Source organism: Limulus polyphemus, unplaced genomic scaffold, assembly GCF_000517525.1.
Source record: "Limulus polyphemus unplaced genomic scaffold, Limulus_polyphemus-2.1.2 Scaffold4825, whole genome shotgun sequence".
Lineage (NCBI taxonomy): Eukaryota > Metazoa > Arthropoda > Merostomata > Xiphosura > Limulidae > Limulus > Limulus polyphemus.
In genome coordinates this window covers 35,297-53,607 of record NW_013670435.1, presented here as the reverse complement: position 1 = coordinate 53,607, position 18,311 = coordinate 35,297, and the positions used below count along the sequence as shown (strand labels likewise).

Below are 18,311 nucleotides of genomic sequence, written 5' to 3'. Positions count from 1 at the left end.
AAATAATAGTTCAATAAAATTTTTAATGTGAGTCAAGAAATGAGATGACATGGTCTTTCACCTATGACCCATCTTGAAAGGGTTGATGTCATGTTTTTCCTTTCTAGATGAATTATGCTGATAAGTAGTGTGCACAGTTATATAAAAGTTATATAAAAGACAGTTATATAAAAGACTGTCCTCTTTACTAGGACATTTAGTTACCAAAATGACTGTTAATGACTTGCTGTAGAAAATACCAAAAATATACATTTTAATATGCTGTTGTATATCTAAGCTACTTGATATTTTGCCTAACATATACCTATGGTTAATGGTGAAAAAAAAAAAATAATACTTTTATTAGTGACTAAAAAAAAATTAAAATTCAGAATATTGATGTGTTTTGGATGATTTATTTTTCTTTGTTGTTTAACAGCTAAGAAAACTGTGGGACTTCAAGGACAGAAAGGAACTATATTTTATCCTGAAGGATTTTCTTCATATGTTATATTTCAAGTAAGTATGTTTTTCAGTGATTTTATTAATTTTTAGAGTAGGAGAAGATTAAAAGAAAGTAGGGAAATCTAACTGTCCTCCCCACAAAAGGAATGAAACTGGTATGTTCTCAGAGGTTTTTTTTATCTGTTTTTGGCCAAGTGTAATTATCAGTTTCCTTTCAGGACATATCATTTTTAGTCTTATCAGAATTCAAGAAATTTTTGTAGCTAGTATTAATAACAAGACCCGAACTTCAGTTTATCTACAGTCAACATCATGAGTAACCTGAGTCATGCAGAGTGCTAAGCCTGAGTATAAAAAGTAGGGCTAGATCTACTTTCATTACAGGGCTCAAATTAATGCTAGCAAACAGGCATATTGCTGCTTAGTGTTGTAGTTTTGTTAGTAAAACTAAGAAGATACTAATAAAAATAGGTAATATGCCTCTCAGAAGGTATATTTGCAGATTTTTACTGTCGCGTATCAATACACCTGTGATACGTGCATTTCAGTCATTTATATTGAAAGTTCTGAGTATACCAGGTTACTATAATTGTGATTCACAAGATTGTTTTACTTTCTGGTATCATGCTAGTTTAGCAATCCCCATTTTAGCTACATGACATACCCAGGAAATAGATATAGCAAGAATGCATTGTCAACTCATTTAGTTGGTTACAAAGGCAATTATCACTTGGGCAAACTAGTTTAGACTCACACTATCTGGCATCTGCAGGGTAATTTTTCCAGCAATGTTGTTAGAAATTTTGTGCCTAAGTGGTTGCTTATTGGAGGGCATAATTAAATATAAATAAAATAAACTGTTGAGGTTTTTTCTCTTCTACATTTCTTTTAATTTGTCCATGATCAACACAAATGTTAGGCCTATTTTCTTCTAATGCTTCACCATCTTTCGAAATTCAAACTAACATTTGAGTAAAAAATATATATTTTAATATAGATTGGCTGTTAGCAGTGGGGTACTGTAGACTTTGTCTATTCAGTTCATGCTTGAATCAAGCATCTTTTAACTTTTGTGAAGTAATTAAAATAAAAACAGTTACATGTAATTAAAATAAGTTTGATATTTGAAAATACTTAAAAAGAACACGTGACACAAAAGATTTACGTGTGTAATTAGAACACACACACACACACACATATATATATATATATATATATATTTATTAACATTTATCATGTGAAATAATTATAACTCAAGTACTGTTAATTTTATGGAAAAATTTATGTTGGTAGTAGTAATTCCAAATTTCATAATGAGAAAGAAGTAACTAGTAACACTTGCCTTCAAAGGTTAAGATCAGGGCCAACATTAAATCAAATTTTCACTTAAATTCAATGTAACATTTTTCTTGTCAACAATTTTATATTGAAAACTAGTAAATAAAATTAGTACAGTAGAAAAAAAATGGTTGGAAGCCAATGCAGGTGATCTACTTTGAATATTTGATTAAAATACGTTCTAGTGTATGAATAAAAGCAACTCTCTCAAATGTTGACAATATGTAAAGAAAAAAAAAACGGAACAGTTATAACTCTTAAACATGTTAATTGACAATGAGATTATATTCTACTTATTGTGATCCTTAAAAAGAAGGTCTAGTTCAGTTTAGCAAAATTAGGTTTAAATTTATCAGGCTGGTTCATGGGTATAATGTGTTGAATATTCTTTACTTCTACAGTCTACCTCGTTCTTCTGATGGCACTGAGTAATCTAAGTTCCAAAGAATGCTTTATGATTAGATTAATAAACAGGCTGGATGCAAGTTCTATGAAATTCAAACCAACATGGTGATTATTTGTAGGCAAATAACACAAGAATAACATTCATTTTATGCAAGGAAAATTATCGATATGTTGAAAAAGTTGTCTAATTCCTGATGAGCTGTAGAGGATGAAACACTTTACTTGAATTTTGACACTTAAGAAAAAGGGCAAAGGTGAAAATAACTGTAGGAAATCCAGTTCTCTGAGTCTTATCACGTTCACGACATCGTGCAACATTGGTGGTACATTTGTATGTTTTCTGTTAGACGTCGTGTGCTACCCGTGGTACACAGCACCCATAAGATATAACTGTGCCTTCTATCTACAAAGTTCTGTATGAAAGTATTTATTTTGTATGAATGGTTATAATAAAGCAACTCCTTCCATGATGTATCACTGGTGGAGCACGTATGCCATGTTGAAAGGACAACTGAAATGAAACAAATTTACATGATTAAATCACTTTTAATTGTGAGTAAATGAAGCGAAAAACAACTAACTAACTGAGGCTTCTTTCTTAAATAAAAACTGTAATATAATAAGGATAGAAATGAAATGGAAATATAATTTTCATAGTGACTAAGTGTAGCTAAAAAAACTGATTAGACATTGTTTTTTAGAAAGTCTTTTATGAAAATTGGAAAAAAGATAGACAATGAATATTTTAATTCATTCTAATTTTCATTTATGTTTGTCATTGAAACACTCCAAGCACATTGCAGGCTTCACATCACAGTCTTTGAACTATTATCATCCACAGTAGGGATTATTTTATCTAATGTTCCTTTTTTACAATTGTAAAATTGTGAAATATTCATAATTCTTCTAAAAAATGACAAAATTACTCTGAGAAAAGTAAAAGATATTAAATATCATGATCAATGGATTATTATTATTATTTAAATCATAGTGTGCACAATTGATGGTGCACTCAAGAGAAAGTTGTCAATGGAGTCATTCTTTCATAAAACATAACATAAAGGCATAAAATTAGCAGTATCTAAGACAGGGTTTACAATGAGGCTTTACGTTTCTATTGCATAATTAGGGAAGTCAGTTACTCCACGAAAGTGTTAAGGACACTCCTGCTTTTTTGTGTCTGTAATTGTATGTTATCTGCTGTGTAAGTACTGAAAATGTTAAGGTAGAATACGTTTTCTTGTTAGTTAATTTTTGCAAATACTCTAACAAAATTTGGTATTAAAGAGATAGTTATATGACAAAATCAAGCAAGGTGATGGAAACCATTTGGGCAAGTTAGATCACCTCAGATCTTTAGACAGCAAAACTAAGCAGGTATTAATCTTAACATTTAACATCATTTACAAAAACGTGCAAGAATCCAAACTATCATCTCATACAATTTCATTAGGTAAATTATTTTTCAGTTTGACAGTTTTAAGAGCACAAATTTTCCTAATAAGTAGTTCAGTTTTGAAAGAATGTGCTTATTAACTTTAATTTTTTATTTACCAGTTTTAAATTAAATTATTTTAAAAAACTTCTATTAGGTAGCCTATTAAAGACCCAAGCAATTTTAAAATCTTGAATCAAATCTCTAGTTCTTTTGACTAGTGGAAACAGGTGAAATTGTTTTAGCCTTCTGGCAATTTTGTTGTTGTTGTGATATGAAAAGGGATATCTCTTTTTCTAAAAATCTTCAAAATATTTTAGAGTATGAAAAATCATCAATGCCAATAGAAAATTTCCTTATAATCATGAACTGTAATGAAAAAAATATATATACATGTATTTGAGAAAATCAAGCTTCAACCATTTTTGAGATAAACTTAGAAATCAAAGTTAAGAATATCAAGTTTGCTTGTTAATTCTGACCTTGGTATTGCCTGTGATATTTCAGAAGTTAACCTAATTAAGGTCTTTTGTATTTTGTATTATCTAAACTGTAGTAAACACTATGCAATTGAGTTACAAGACAAAATGCTTTCAATGAAAAAAAGAAAAATAACAACAAAAAATTAATATAGTTTTGTTGAATTCAAATTCCTTTTGAAGTGGGGGCCTGGCATGGCCTGGTGGTTAGGGTGCTTAACTTGCAATCTGAGGGTTGTGGGTTTGAGTCCTCATCAGCAAACCTGCTCGTCCTTCCAGCCATGAGGAGTTATTATGTGATTAGCAATCCCACTATTTGTTGGTAGAAGAACAGGCCAAGAGTTGGTAGTGGGTGTTGTTCACTAGCTGCCTTCCCTCTAGTCTATTACTGCTAAATTAGGGATGGCTAGCACAGAAGTTTTATGAGAAATTCCAAATGAATCAAACAAACCTATTGAAATTTTGGAATAGTGTCACTTTACTGCCTTTTGAAAGAGATTTACAATTTGTTTAGATCATATAAAAACTTATTGTGCCTTTCTTATCTCTCCTCTGCTTTTCATTTTCTTTTAATTTTGAATTGGTGACATTTTATTTCATTCAAAACTTAGTAATTATCTGTGATTTTACAGATATCTTGTGGTGAATCCTAAGGACAGAAGAGTTGTTATTGTAGAATCCATATTATGTCAAACAGACTTCAGAGAGGTTCTTGCTAAAGTTCTCTTCTGTCATTTTGAGGTGAGGATATAAACTTATATGTCTAGTTTATTTTATATTTTGTTTTTACTTGTATAGAGTAAAACTTTATTGACTGTTTGTTAACTAAATCATTAAAGTGAAATAATGATTGAACACAAGGTTTTATTTTATTAATTGCTAACCATGTTTTTTTTATTGTTAAAAATCCTGTAGTACATAGTTATTATCTTGTCTATAAAGCTTCATTTTATAAATTGCTTCTCATTCAAAAGTTAGTAAATAATTAAATTATAGAAAAAATAAACTTTTTTTTTATTTAACTATCTGGAGCAGTGAGCAGCTTTCAGATGTCAAGTGCAAACCTGTGTATCAGATTTTAAAATTTAAGTAAATATTTTTTACTCACAAGTATTTCATAACTGACATTTTGTCATGTTTTAAACATTTATTTAGAGTAATTCACGAAGAAAAGTGGAAAAATGGTCAAACTTTTATTTCTGCACAGGTTTGATGAGTCTCACTTATAATCAACATACTTATTTAGTTTTTAACATTTTTCTATCCATCCTAAAGCATAGGTTTGTATTTACTAAGAAAGAATTATCCATTGAGAATATGATTCTCAAGATTTTGTTTTTCACATGATTTTCACAGCATGTAATTCAAAATACCATTCTGCTTTGAAAACAGCTACAGGCAAAACATAACTAGTATTGAATAAGCAAAATTTAAAAATTTATGTCAATTAGAATGAATATGATGTGTGAAAAGTAATTTGTAGTTTTTTGAGAACATGATCAGATGTGGCTGCTCCAGATAAGATCATCAAAATTTAGTAGGAAGTTTTTAAGACTTAGAAACAAGTTACAGATCTCAGATTGTTTTTGTAGATTCTTTAGATGTTATTTTCATTTCTGATAATATCTCTATGCTAAGTTATATTTATTTGTAAACTATGGAAATTTTCATCTGTGACAAGACATCAGGTAAACGTATGGTTTAGAGAGCACAGTAGATTACAAAATGTCGTGATGACTAAAATGGGACTAAACTTCTTATATATTGAATATTATTGTTAAGTGTATGATATTCAAACAACATAAAGAAATGAAATAACTTATTATTTATTGAAAGGAAAGTATGTTTATTATATATGAATTGATCTTGATTAAAAATATTCTTAACAAAAGTATTGTCATCTAGCATGACCTGAAGCCATCAATAAATCTTTTTTTTTCTGTATTTGTTGCAATTTGTAGCCACAAGTAGTGACTAATAAAGTCAGTAAATTAAAGATAAAAAGAATATGTTAACAAAGATGCAAGTTGAAACTGACCGTATATATATATAACAGAACATTCTTTTCAACAATAAAAAAATTGAGATTCTAATATGGAAGGAAGTATTTAATGTGTTTTGAAAACATTGTCTCTCAATACAGTTTGGAAATATCACAATGTAAAAAAAAAATATAGAAAAAGTAAATCAAATTAAGCTGAAACTAGTTGCAGTAGAAGCTTTATTTTCTGGCATCTGCCATACTTTAGTGTGACACAGAGGCACAAATTCTATTACAATATTTTACAGGAAAATTTTTGACACCATGTTAATGTTCTATAATATTGTGTTTCTACATCATCTTTAACAGTTTTAAACAATAATAAATGTTGTGAAACACCTTAAATTGTAAAAAACATTAATTTCGTGCCATAATTAGAAACCATAATTTCAGGATATAGAAAATATTTACAGATAAAGTAATCATAAAGTGAATCACAGCTAACAATTGAAGGTTGCCAGTAAAGAGAACATAAACAAAGCCACAGCAGTGCCACTAAGTGAGAGCAGTGATAAATTGTTTTTGTTGGAATTTTCCACATTTCTGGAACTCGGCAATACAAAATTACAACTATTGCTACTTTATGAATACAAACTTATACACATATGCACAGAGTTTTAAATTTTTATGAAGTTTTCTGGGTGACAGGTTTTATGATATCTTTTACTAGCATATCACAGTTGTTGATTGGCAGTACCTTATTACATTGGTGAACAACAGCTATTTTGACTTCAAGATGCCTATCTTTCTCACTCCATTGTTTATAGAGAAACAACTATCCCAGTGCCAAGTTTATTTTTAGGTACGCAATTTAAAACAAAAAGAGGCATGTTTTAATATTTCAGAAATTCTGAAACTTGAAATTGATAAGCATTGGGAGGTTTGAATGGAAATACCCTTTTTTCATAATGGTACAAAATTCCAATGTCATGTGGTTAATATCACATTTTTCAAGGTTAAACAAAGGTTATATTATGTGTGCTGTATATGAGCCCCTGATAAATACCTTCATCTTGATTTTTGTTAGACCTGCTAATTTCAACTGTTGCAGTTGGATGCACTGTAGCAACTCAGAAAGTACTTGTAACAAGTTTGTAGTGTAATACCAAAGAAATTAAGTTAATTTTCACTCTATATACTTCAAATTTTTTATTTTGAATAAATACTACCTCTCACTGAATCAGGCAGTGACCCACGTAAACTGGTATCACTTCAATTCTACTAAACATTAGGTCCTCTGTTAGTAGCTGGCATGTAAGTCAGGTGACATAGGCTACAGTTGTAGTCTGTTTTAGTACATAATTTCATAACTCTTAAACAAAACCAAATTCTATACAAAGTTTAAAGAGAAGAAAGCAAAATTATGAGCAATATCTTTGTGTTCAGATCTTTTAGTTTTTTCTAGGTTAGATCTCCATATAAAATACTCATTACCTTATAAGGAAAAGAAGACCAAATTAAAGTTATAGTCAAGTGCTTATGGTAAGGTTATAGTGATTGGATATCAATTGTTGTCATAGTTACTCACTTATACTTAAACCTAAGTGGTTACTATAGTGGCACTGCTGTGGATTTGTTTACATTCTTTTCCACTGGCAAGCTTCAATTGTTAGCTGCCTGTGCTGTGGTTCACTTTACACTTACTTTATCTGGAAATATTTCCTGTGCAACTTCGACTAATGTCATGTAGTTTCTGTGAGTACACTTTTTCCACTAGGCATTAGACCTAAGATTTTGAGGTTGTAAGTTTGCTGGTCCACTAAGGACAAAAATATTTGTTATTAAATACAAAGTTACTTAATGGACCATCTGTGCTGGATTCACTGTGAGTATTGAAACCCAATTTTTTATCATTATAAACACTTATATTAACTGTGGAGCAACCATGGGGTTTTGTTGTCTTTTTCAATCCTCACTTTCTCGACAATGTGTGTTTTAACTCGGTCTCCGTGTGACTACAAAATTTTGATTGTGCCTGATCACAAATTTATATCAGTTTCAACATCAAGTTTGTACTTCTTGTGTTTCATTTCCACATAACCCAAGACACTTTCCCTGGATGTTTTTTGGCTGGGTGAACCACACTTGGTCTAATCCTATGTATCCAAGGTGTTTCCACTAGATGTTTTTTGCCTGAATGGACCACAGTTGGCATAATCTGACATATCACAAGGTGCTTCCCCTATATGTTTTTGCCAGAGCAGACCACACTTAGCTAAAATAACAAATGTTATGTTTCCAAGGCACTTCTCCTGAATGTTTATTGGCCAGGGCAGACATACTTGTTGATCTCACAAGTTTATGCAAGGTGCTTCCACTGGATGTTTTGCCAGGGTGGACCACACATGGCATAATTCGACATATCCCAAGGAACTTCCCCTGTATGTTTTATGTCCGGGTGGACTGCACTTGGCTTTTTCATATACAATTCACAGTGCTTCAGCCCTAGGCACGTATCGTTATTTCGATTTTCTCCGTCACCATACTATGGCTCACTATCACTATGTATGGTACTATGGCCTGCTACATATGTGGACAAAGTGTGACATATATCTTGACAACAAGCTGGTTATGAAAACTCTCATGATCACACTCATACCTGTAATTTTTTGTTTCATAATCCTACATATCCAAGGCACTTCCCCTGGATGTTTTTTGCCCGGGAGGACTGCACTTGTTGATCACACTATCTTATACAATGCGTTTCAACTGGAGGTTTTGCCTGGTTAGACCGCTCTTGGCATAATTTGATGTAACCCAAGGCACTATCTTTGGCACCTACATATATGGGTCCATTGTTGCTTCCACACTAGACTATCTGTGTTTGTCAATGCTGTACTGTTTCAAGTCATGGTTCTGCAGAACTTTTCCACTGATTCTGTGCTGTGTCTCTTTCCTGAATGCGTTAGTACCTGCCAATTCAGTTCCACCTTCTTTTTGTTCCTGTGTTAATTACTGGGCAAAGAGTATACCTGTTCCAGAAGTAGTGCTATACCCGAAGGTGTGCTTTCTTTTCATATTCTTGAACACCTGTTCTTTCTTTTGTGATACCTTTCTGCTTGATTGGATATTAATGCGCCTTCTCCAGTCCCTCCACCTTTGCAATGTGGGATTCTAACTTTGGGTGAGAGGAGGTAGGAATGTTTTGGAAGTTAACATTTTCTTACACTGAAAATATGTTTTTGATATGTACTTACCTCGTCTCACACACTTTCTACTCTTCTTCCCTACTGATATGCCAGTGTTTCTAGTTTGTACCTGCCAATTCTGGAAAGTGAGAATTGTTCTAGAATAATAGGAGCTAGCTGCACAAGTATAGATGGTGCAGTATGATTGGTGGAGGGTAGTCATATGATCAGCACATGTTATGAAATGGTGTGAAACTGATGGTGTATAAAAGACTGGTGTACTGTTACTGAAAAGTTTTAACAATGCTTAGAGGGCAGTCCAGGATTGAGATAGCTTTGCGTGAGAGGAGGTAAGTAGGTATCGAAAACACATTTCCAGTTTAAGAAAATGTTAAGTTTTGGTGTGTGTGTGTGTGTATATTAATGTACGTGGAATTTTAAATTTAAATTCTTAAATCCAGTATTGCCCCCAGATGGCTTAGTGATAGGTCTGAGAGCTTTTCATGTTACAAATTGGGTTTTAATACCCATGGTGGGCAAAACACAGATAACACATTGTGTAGCTTTGTACTTAACAATAAAAAGAAAATCCAGTATTATGCTTTTAATATGTCACTTAAGTATTTGTTTGGTTCCAAGAAATAAAATGACAAAGGCATATTTTGTTGCACAAAATCTAAAGTGTAATTAAAAGAGTATTTGCCTATCAATAAATCAAAGTTGTTTTTGATCTGTTACAAAATAACTTCGGATTGTTGTGTAATGTCCTGAAGTTAATAAATGTCAAATTGTTTTAAATGGAACAAATGTATTTACTTTTATGAAACTGATGTGTCTTTCTTGAATAACACTAAAAACACCCACACAACTAATTCTACAATTTTGGTTTCTTGTAAAGTGTTATACCCATAGTCAATAAGTGTAATACCAACTGCTGGAGGCCCATAGTAATAGTTGATGTTATCACTGTTATCATAAACTTATCTAACTTGAAAATATTTTTTTATTTTCTAATATATAGAGCATACTTAAAAAGCAGAAGGCCTTATTACTAAAGTATTTTTTTAAGTTTTTGTTTTTGCGTGTTTTGTTTGCTTGAAAATAGTCTCCCTTTTGATTCAAACATGAAGGCATACAGTGGAAGATCTCATTCTGCTCTAAAATTTCCAGACACTGAGTTTGTAAACTGCAAACCTCAGAGAAGGCTTTTTAACTGTTTTTTTGTTGCAGGCATGATGTTTCTTTAATATGTCTCCAGTTGCATAAGAAACAACTAAATACCCTAGAGTTATAGAAATAAAAAAATATTCTTGTAAAATAATTTCATATTTATTTCTTTTCATTGCTCTGAAGCTATGGCTGATTTTTTTTCAGTAACTAGGTTTCTGTTTTTCTGTAATTTTACAATGCTAACACTGGACAACAAAAACTTTGCTACTGGAGAAAACTCAAGTGATTCAGGGTAATTTGATGGTGCTGATTTCAAAAAATGTAGTTAGAATTTGGTTATCACCTCTAGATTTTGAGTTATTGTAATATCTCAATATTTTATTAGCACTGTGTGAAACACCATGCAATCAATTCAGTACAAGAGATTTATGCTGTGAAATTAAGTTTACTTGGACAGTTTAATGGATAAAAAGACATACATTTTTGATAACTTCAAACATTGACTATATTGTATTGGTGTAAAATTCCAAATATATTGTTCATATATGCTATGTGTTCTCTATAGAATTGTAGTGAATTGCACCACTTTTGCTTCATTCCCACACTCACCTGCTCTGTCTGAAAATCATAAACCCTTACGTGCTCAGTTTGCTAGAAGATTTGAGAAGTCCTTCAACTAACTATGATAGGGGGTGGGGTCAGATGCCTCTCACTCACTCAGATGGTTACTTTGCCTTACTCTGTGCACAGTCAAAACAAAGTCTAATCTTCTTCCTCGCATCACACCTACGATATAATCAAATTCTGCAAAACTTTTTTTTTAAATCTTTTAAACTCTAGTTCTGTAAACATAAATTCTTTTATATTTTTTAGAAAATCATTTGAAATGCTAGCTGCCTTCAGTTCAAGTAAGGTCCAAAAGTGCAAAAATCATCTAAACAGTTTTTGCTACATTTGTGGAAAATATACTACAGTTTCATGAAGGAAAGACATCAAATACAAAGTAAAGGTAGCTTACTACCACTATTTTGGGTGTAAATTTGGTAACCAAGAAAATATTAGCTCAACATGCGTGTTGTACAGTTCACACAATTGGCTTGACACAGTGGCTGAATAAGAAGAGAGCAAGTATGCCATTTGCAGTTCCCATGGTATGGCATAAGCCCAGAGATTATCTGTTATTTTTGCATTACTAAGGTTTCTCGATATTCAGGCAAAACTAAACAATACATTAAATATCCAGATTGTCAGAACTTAAAATGAAAAATATACATGTATATAACTTTCCTTTTTTGTCAAATAGAAGAGCTTTTAGTTATATTTCTTAATAGTATAAATATATACTATGTTGTTGTTGGGCGTAGGATTCTTCTACAGTAGGTATCTGTGACTTGTTAGTAATAAATTCAACGATGAATAAACAGCATGTCAATATATGATATTCTCAACATCAATGAATTATTTACAAAACTTCCTACAGTCATCTGCATTTAATTCTTATTATAACAAAAACTAAACAATAATAAAACATTCACTCACAAAACTAAATTAATCAATAATATCTGAACAAAACAGTCTTTTATATCATGACACAGATACTGCATCTGAGACGATAAAACCAATACCTCATGGGGATGGTCTTCTACTGCTACATCCACCAGCGCATTGGGAAGCAGAAGAGTTATCCTGCAAAGAAGACAATGATCTTCATCCTTTTCATCTAGTAATTCTATTCCTGTAGCACCTCAACATAAACTGCTTCATCTGATCACACAAGAAAAGCTAAATGATCTGATTTGTGACTTTTCTCTCTTAAAGCAGCATGGGAAACTGGCTCTTGTTTACAGCAATGGAATTTATTAGCTCCAGGAACAAGAGTTTCAATTTACCAAAGTCTTGCTTTTCACTACAACATTCAAGATACTTTGTGTTTCTGTAAAAATGTTGATGCGCTAAAGGAAAAATTAAGTACTGAACATCATCTTGAAGAATGGAGACTTTTTATCGATACATCTAAAGTTAGCCTGAAAGCTGTACTTTTGCACAATGGGAACACTAAGCCATTTATTCCTGTTGCTCATGATATGAACATGAAAGAAATTTATCAAGACATTCAGATTATACATTCTTAAATTCAATTTTCAATGAATAAATGAAGTTATTAAAGAAAAGTTATTTTTATGATATAAACGAATATTTTGAATAAATCTATTATAACTCAAAAATTAGAGGTGATCAGTAATTTTCAACATGATTTTTAAAATCAGTATTGTTAAATTATGCAAAAACAGTTGCATATTTTCAAGTAGCGGGTAAAATCATTTTTTGATTGCTCAATGTAATCAAAGGACTAAACTCAATTATGTTTTATTAGCTTTTTTAAATTTATGTCTTTAAATTTTATAATTAAAAGATACTCAATTACTGCACTGTTCTTGTTTTACTTAATATCAAAAAATTATGATTTATAAAATAATTTCTTGTTGAGTGAGTTTCACTGGACATATTGATGAGAACCAAATTATTCACCTAGTTACTATGAAGTCCAATTTTAAATTCTAATGTTTTGACTTTGATAAAAGTAACTGTAGAAATTTACTGTTCTTTTATTGTTGTTGTTTTTTTTATGGCCTAAAAATTGGAAAAAGTTTGTAAGAAGAGTGGTATATATCTTTAGTGATCTTAAAAAATTGGATATGCACATGCCACACACACACACACACACACTTATCTACTCATTCAAAACCTGAAGTATTTGCACTACATGCATCTAGCTTTAAAGTTAAAATCAGCATTCATGTTTTCTCCACTATATTATGATACAGACTATGAAATGAAACATCTTGTCATGATATGCGACTTTGTTATCCAACTTGAGCCGACATGTTTGTTTTCTTTCTTTTTCTTATATCTAGAAACTCGGTGAAGGGCTGTTGCTCATAATGTTGTTTTTGTATTTGTCAGTAAACTTATTTTAACTTAGAAGGTATTTCATTTTACTTGTTTTCTTCTACATGTTTATTACATTTTGCATCAATCTAATAGGTTGTTTTAAAGGGAAAGAAAAGTGGTTTGAAGGTAGTATTGTACAGGAAAGACCAAGGAAGACAGTGTAACTGAGATGGGAGTGGAAGAAGAAAATTTTCTATAAAAATAATATGTATTTAAAGGTTTCAAAGAAGTAACCTTCAGTGGTCAAAGTATACAAGTTATTTAAGCAAAACAGTTTTGCAAAGTTTCTAACTTCACAATATGATATATCACCCTTAAGATTTCTATATTAAAGCACAACAGTTAGGTATTTTTTTACTACATACACTGCATTTTAGAATGACACATTTTTAGATTTGACCACCTCACATATGTAGATAGATTATTTCATTTTTATAGTTTGTTTTTCTACATTTTGATAAAAATTCAGTGGCAGTTATTTAAATACTGAAAATATATGTGTTGACTATTAGTTTTCTTTAATTTGTTTTTCAGGTTCCATCAGTTCTATTTGTCCCAAGTCATTTAATGTCTCTCTTCACACTTGGGATCTCTTCAGCTGTGGTTTTAGATTCAGGATATAGTGAAACAGTCGTTCTTCCTGTATCCTTTGAAATGGCGGGAAATGTTTTGTTTTTATTAGTGTATTAGAATTTACGAATTAATTTTCACAAACCTAAAACCAGTCATCTGTAGATACACATAGCAGGGTTGTCTACCAGACTGTTTGTCAGGTGTTATAAGTTGTGAGGAACAGGCTAAACCAATATCAATGAAATTTGGTTGGTAATCTCAGTTGGACCACCATCCCCCTAAGGATAAGTTTAAGTGAAAAAAATGGTGGGATGAATGGCTCAAGTATGTATCCATTTCAGTTTTACTGCCTTAATGATACATATGAGGGCTTAACTGAGTAAGGATATTGATAGCAAAATATGTGAAGCTGATGCCAAACAAAAGTGATATTCAATGCTGCTTTTAGCAAGGATATATTTATATCAAATGAATGGATCATGTCTTACACTATGGCTCAAAATAGTAGAAGGGGGCCACTGATCTCCTATTTATAGCATAGCATTTTAAGCCCGGTATTGCCAGGTACTTTTGCAAGTGTAATAAAACGTTAACTCTCAATGTTATCTTACTGTGGTTACTAAAATTGTTTTCATACGTTTAATTTAGTGAATAAAATAAATTTCATATGGCTTATTAAGTAATACACAGTAACTATAATGTATATAACACTAACTTCTGCAAAAACTGTATTGTATTTTGAATATAAACTAGGTGCAAAATGCAATGGGTTGTATAAACAATATTGAGTATAATTTTAAAATTGTATGATAAGAAGTTATAATGTTGCAGGAAAAATGTGCCATATCATAATTGTTAGGACTTTTAATGCTTATAAGTTACATTGTTACAAGAAAGATATTTGAAGCATCCTGGTAATAGGTACCTCATAGTAATGCTTTAACGGAGTGTCATGGTTGGTGATGTTTTTAATAATGAATATCATTAGATGGCCATTGAGAAACCTGAAAGTCAAGAAATTCATTTTAAATCTTAAAAGTTAGAGAGTATTAAGTTTTTCATAATGAGGTCATTAAAAGTCATAAAACAAAATATGTTTTTGATAATTAGTATGCATTTTGTTTTGTCTTTGAATTTTATTGTATTCAAGAATTGACAGCTATTTTATAGCTATTCTTCGAAGTAAATCTATTTTACTTAAGAGTGGATCACTATTTGCAGGCTGTAATTCCTAGGAAATATATTTATTGCAATTCAGTTGATCTACAAGTAAATCACTACTTGAAAGCTGTTCTATCTACTAAATGTAGTCTTAGTGAAATTCATAGATCATTATTTTAAAGTTGATCTATCCCTGTAAATGTGGTCATGAAAAACATCGAGGACAAGTGTTTTGAAAAGGTGTTTGAAGTTCAGTAAGTGTAGAAGTTTTTTTCTGATGATAATCAGATTTATGAAGGTGTGGTAATACTGAATGCATGGCAGGCTTTACCAGTAGCAGCACAAGCCATACACAGGTATAAACCTAAGTCCACTAGTAAGCATAGTAAAGCAATGATCTTAAACTACTTTTAAGTAGATTCTGAAAAACCTCAACTGATTTGATATTTTAAATGTAACATTTAAAACTATCCAGTTTGTGTGCAAAATATGTAATAAATAGAATAACTTTTTTGGTATTTAATTAAAATCACCAAGTTTCAAAATTAATAGTCAATGTATGTATATATTATTTTATGTGCAACTTGACTTTTAGGTTTTAATCATGTGAGATTACAGATATATATGTTCTATAAGAAACTATGTTTTTATATAAAAGCTCAGTTATAAGTTTTAAATGTTATGTTGGTTACCAACAAAAATAAGTACCTTGCTAATTTTTCATTTCTATGTTAAAGTCACTGGAGTTGATCCATGGGTATTTAATCATGTTATAAATAATGATACAATAAAATATGAAAATATTAGTTTCTCAAATGTAATTCTGAAAGCACTTCAGATTGCAAAAGTACCTTTTTGATTTTTGGGTGTGCATTGTTCAGTTATAGGAAGAGCATTAATTGATCAAATATTTTGTTTAATGCATGTGTTCTTTATTTGGTTTGAAATGATTTTTTATATTTGTAGGAGGATTGAAGCAGAAGTAATGGAAAAGGCTAAAGTAAAGACTCTAGCATCAGAACCTAAACCTCTGGGAGAGCTTCTGGCAGGTAATTAAACGTTAAAAAATTTCAGTTGGAAGGATAGCAGTGTGCAAATTTATTATAACGCCTCAACAATTGTCATTTTATGAGCTTTACACACAAAATAGTCATTAATTTGTAATTATTGTAAGTAATATTTTGAAGTTTCTTTAATGCTTGTATTTAGTGTGACCACCTTTGTCATCAGTAACAGCTTGGAATGTGTGTGGCATTGTAGCTATATATCTCAAAGTCTGGTGTAATTTGATTTCATTTTTCCTGAAGCTGTGAACAGAGACTTTCTGTAGTACTGAGTTTGCTTTTCTTGGCAAATAAGCTTGTCATTTCTTTTAATTGTTTGAGGTTATTTTCCCCTTGAAATAATTTTTTCTGGTCTGCTTCTTTGTAAAGGGTATAGTATTATAGACTAGTTTACTATGGTATTAACCATCTCACTGTGGGTAGGTTAAAGTTTGCATGTCATGATCGTTTACAGAGTTACTTTCAAAACTACTTTATTATCAATGTATATGAATAAACTTGGCATTAAAATGTAGCTAATAAATGAAATTTTAATATTATATGAAATTTAAGTTCTTAATTTTATAAGGAAATATTTAACAAAATCCTCAATCTCCTCTGGTATGAGAATTTTGACATTTGTTCTCTAGGTCTTCCCTTTTTTCTAATTTATTTGCCATCCCTCTCTGAAGTACAGAGTTTAATGTAAATTACTCATTATGTAAATTACTGATATTATGAAGGCAAAGTCTAATTTTATAGCCTTCAGTCTAGTTTGTGTATGCAGACAAACTAGAAAGTCAAACCCACTTACTGCACCCACCTGTCATATCCTCTCTTTCACAAATTGTCAATAATTCTATCTGACATATTATATTATATCATTTATAATTAATAGAAAGCCAAAGCTTTAATCTATAAAATGATGTATTACAGTATATAATTTTCAATACGATGTATTATCTATTTCATTTTCAGTTCGAAAGCTTCTTTTGTGGTGTGCAGCTCAAGAAGCTTATGAAATTAATTTAAAGTTCGTATAGAAAGCCAGTTAAATTATGATAATTATAAGACATTGTTTGCTTTGTGTGTGTTATTATTCTGTGTTCAAAGATGCATTAAGTAAATAAAAATTATTTAGTGTACTAGTACCATCAGTACAAAATTTGCATCTTGTTTGGTAGAATTATTAGTTAGACATGGTTCAAAGGGCAATAAAATTAAGTATAACCAGATGTATACTGTTATGAGTTTTAAGTTATTTAGGATAAACAAATGTAGTTTCCTGCAACAATTTGCTGTCATTCTAGAAAGAAAAAATGGTAATTTAGATTTATTTCATATGTTTTTTGGTGGTTACAAGGTCGCTCAAATTAATCAAGTCCATGTTGAATTAGGATAGAGAAAATCTATATACTACTAAAACACTGATATTGTTTGTTTGTATGCTTGTCTGTAATTAAATACAGCAAAAATGGCACACAATAGTGCCATATTTGTAAGAAATGAGAATAGAAACAGAATAAAACAAGTTTCGTTAAGATCGAGCCATGGGTTACGGAGTTAGCCCCGTTTTTTGGGTCACTTTCATGAAAATTTCTAGATTAATTTAGGTACATTAGATGGCGCCACATATCAGTTTATCTATCTATCTATTCGTTTTCCACCTGATGAGTCACTTTGAAATATCTTCTATACAACAATATATGGACAACAGAAATTAAATGATGAGATGAAAATGTATTACATCAGCGTGTAGAAAGAACAACAATAAAATGGACCTACAATATTATTGACTATTTGCAAATAGTAACTATGGAGACGAGGTAATAAAATAAAAATCAAGTCGAGAACAACAACAAAATTTTAAATACGAAAACCTCTCGCCGATTATTGGCTATTATATTATTTCCCTGTCAATGTTCCAATCTTCATTAAAAGGAGTAAGATGACAAAAACAAGATCTTGAAAAAAATACATATATATAAAAGAGGAAGTTTGTTTATTTGTTTATTTAGTTCGTTATAGGAAACCAAACGGTTGAACTTGACTAAATTTTAAAATAACTTCGTAATAACCAGTATTTTTTACAAGTAAATTTTATGGTGCTCTTTATTTTGTATTTGGTATGGTATATAATGA

General features: G+C 30.9%; 1 protein-coding gene across 2 annotated transcripts in view; it reads left to right on the top strand.

Annotated features, from left to right (window-relative positions):
* Positions 1-18,311, top strand: part of LOC106471737 (actin-related protein 10-like) — a 41,477-nt gene that overhangs the window by 7,991 nt on the left and 15,175 nt on the right. For both annotated transcript variants that reach the window (XM_013932360.2, XM_022400345.1), the window contains exons 3-7: positions 419-498; positions 4,734-4,842; positions 13,927-14,034; positions 15,415-15,482; positions 16,093-16,175. In XM_013932360.2, coding sequence (XP_013787814.1) covers positions 419-498; positions 4,734-4,842; positions 13,927-14,034; positions 15,415-15,482; positions 16,093-16,175 — 448 coding nt within the window. The remainder of the gene's footprint in view (positions 1-418; positions 499-4,733; positions 4,843-13,926; positions 14,035-15,414; positions 15,483-16,092; positions 16,176-18,311) is intronic.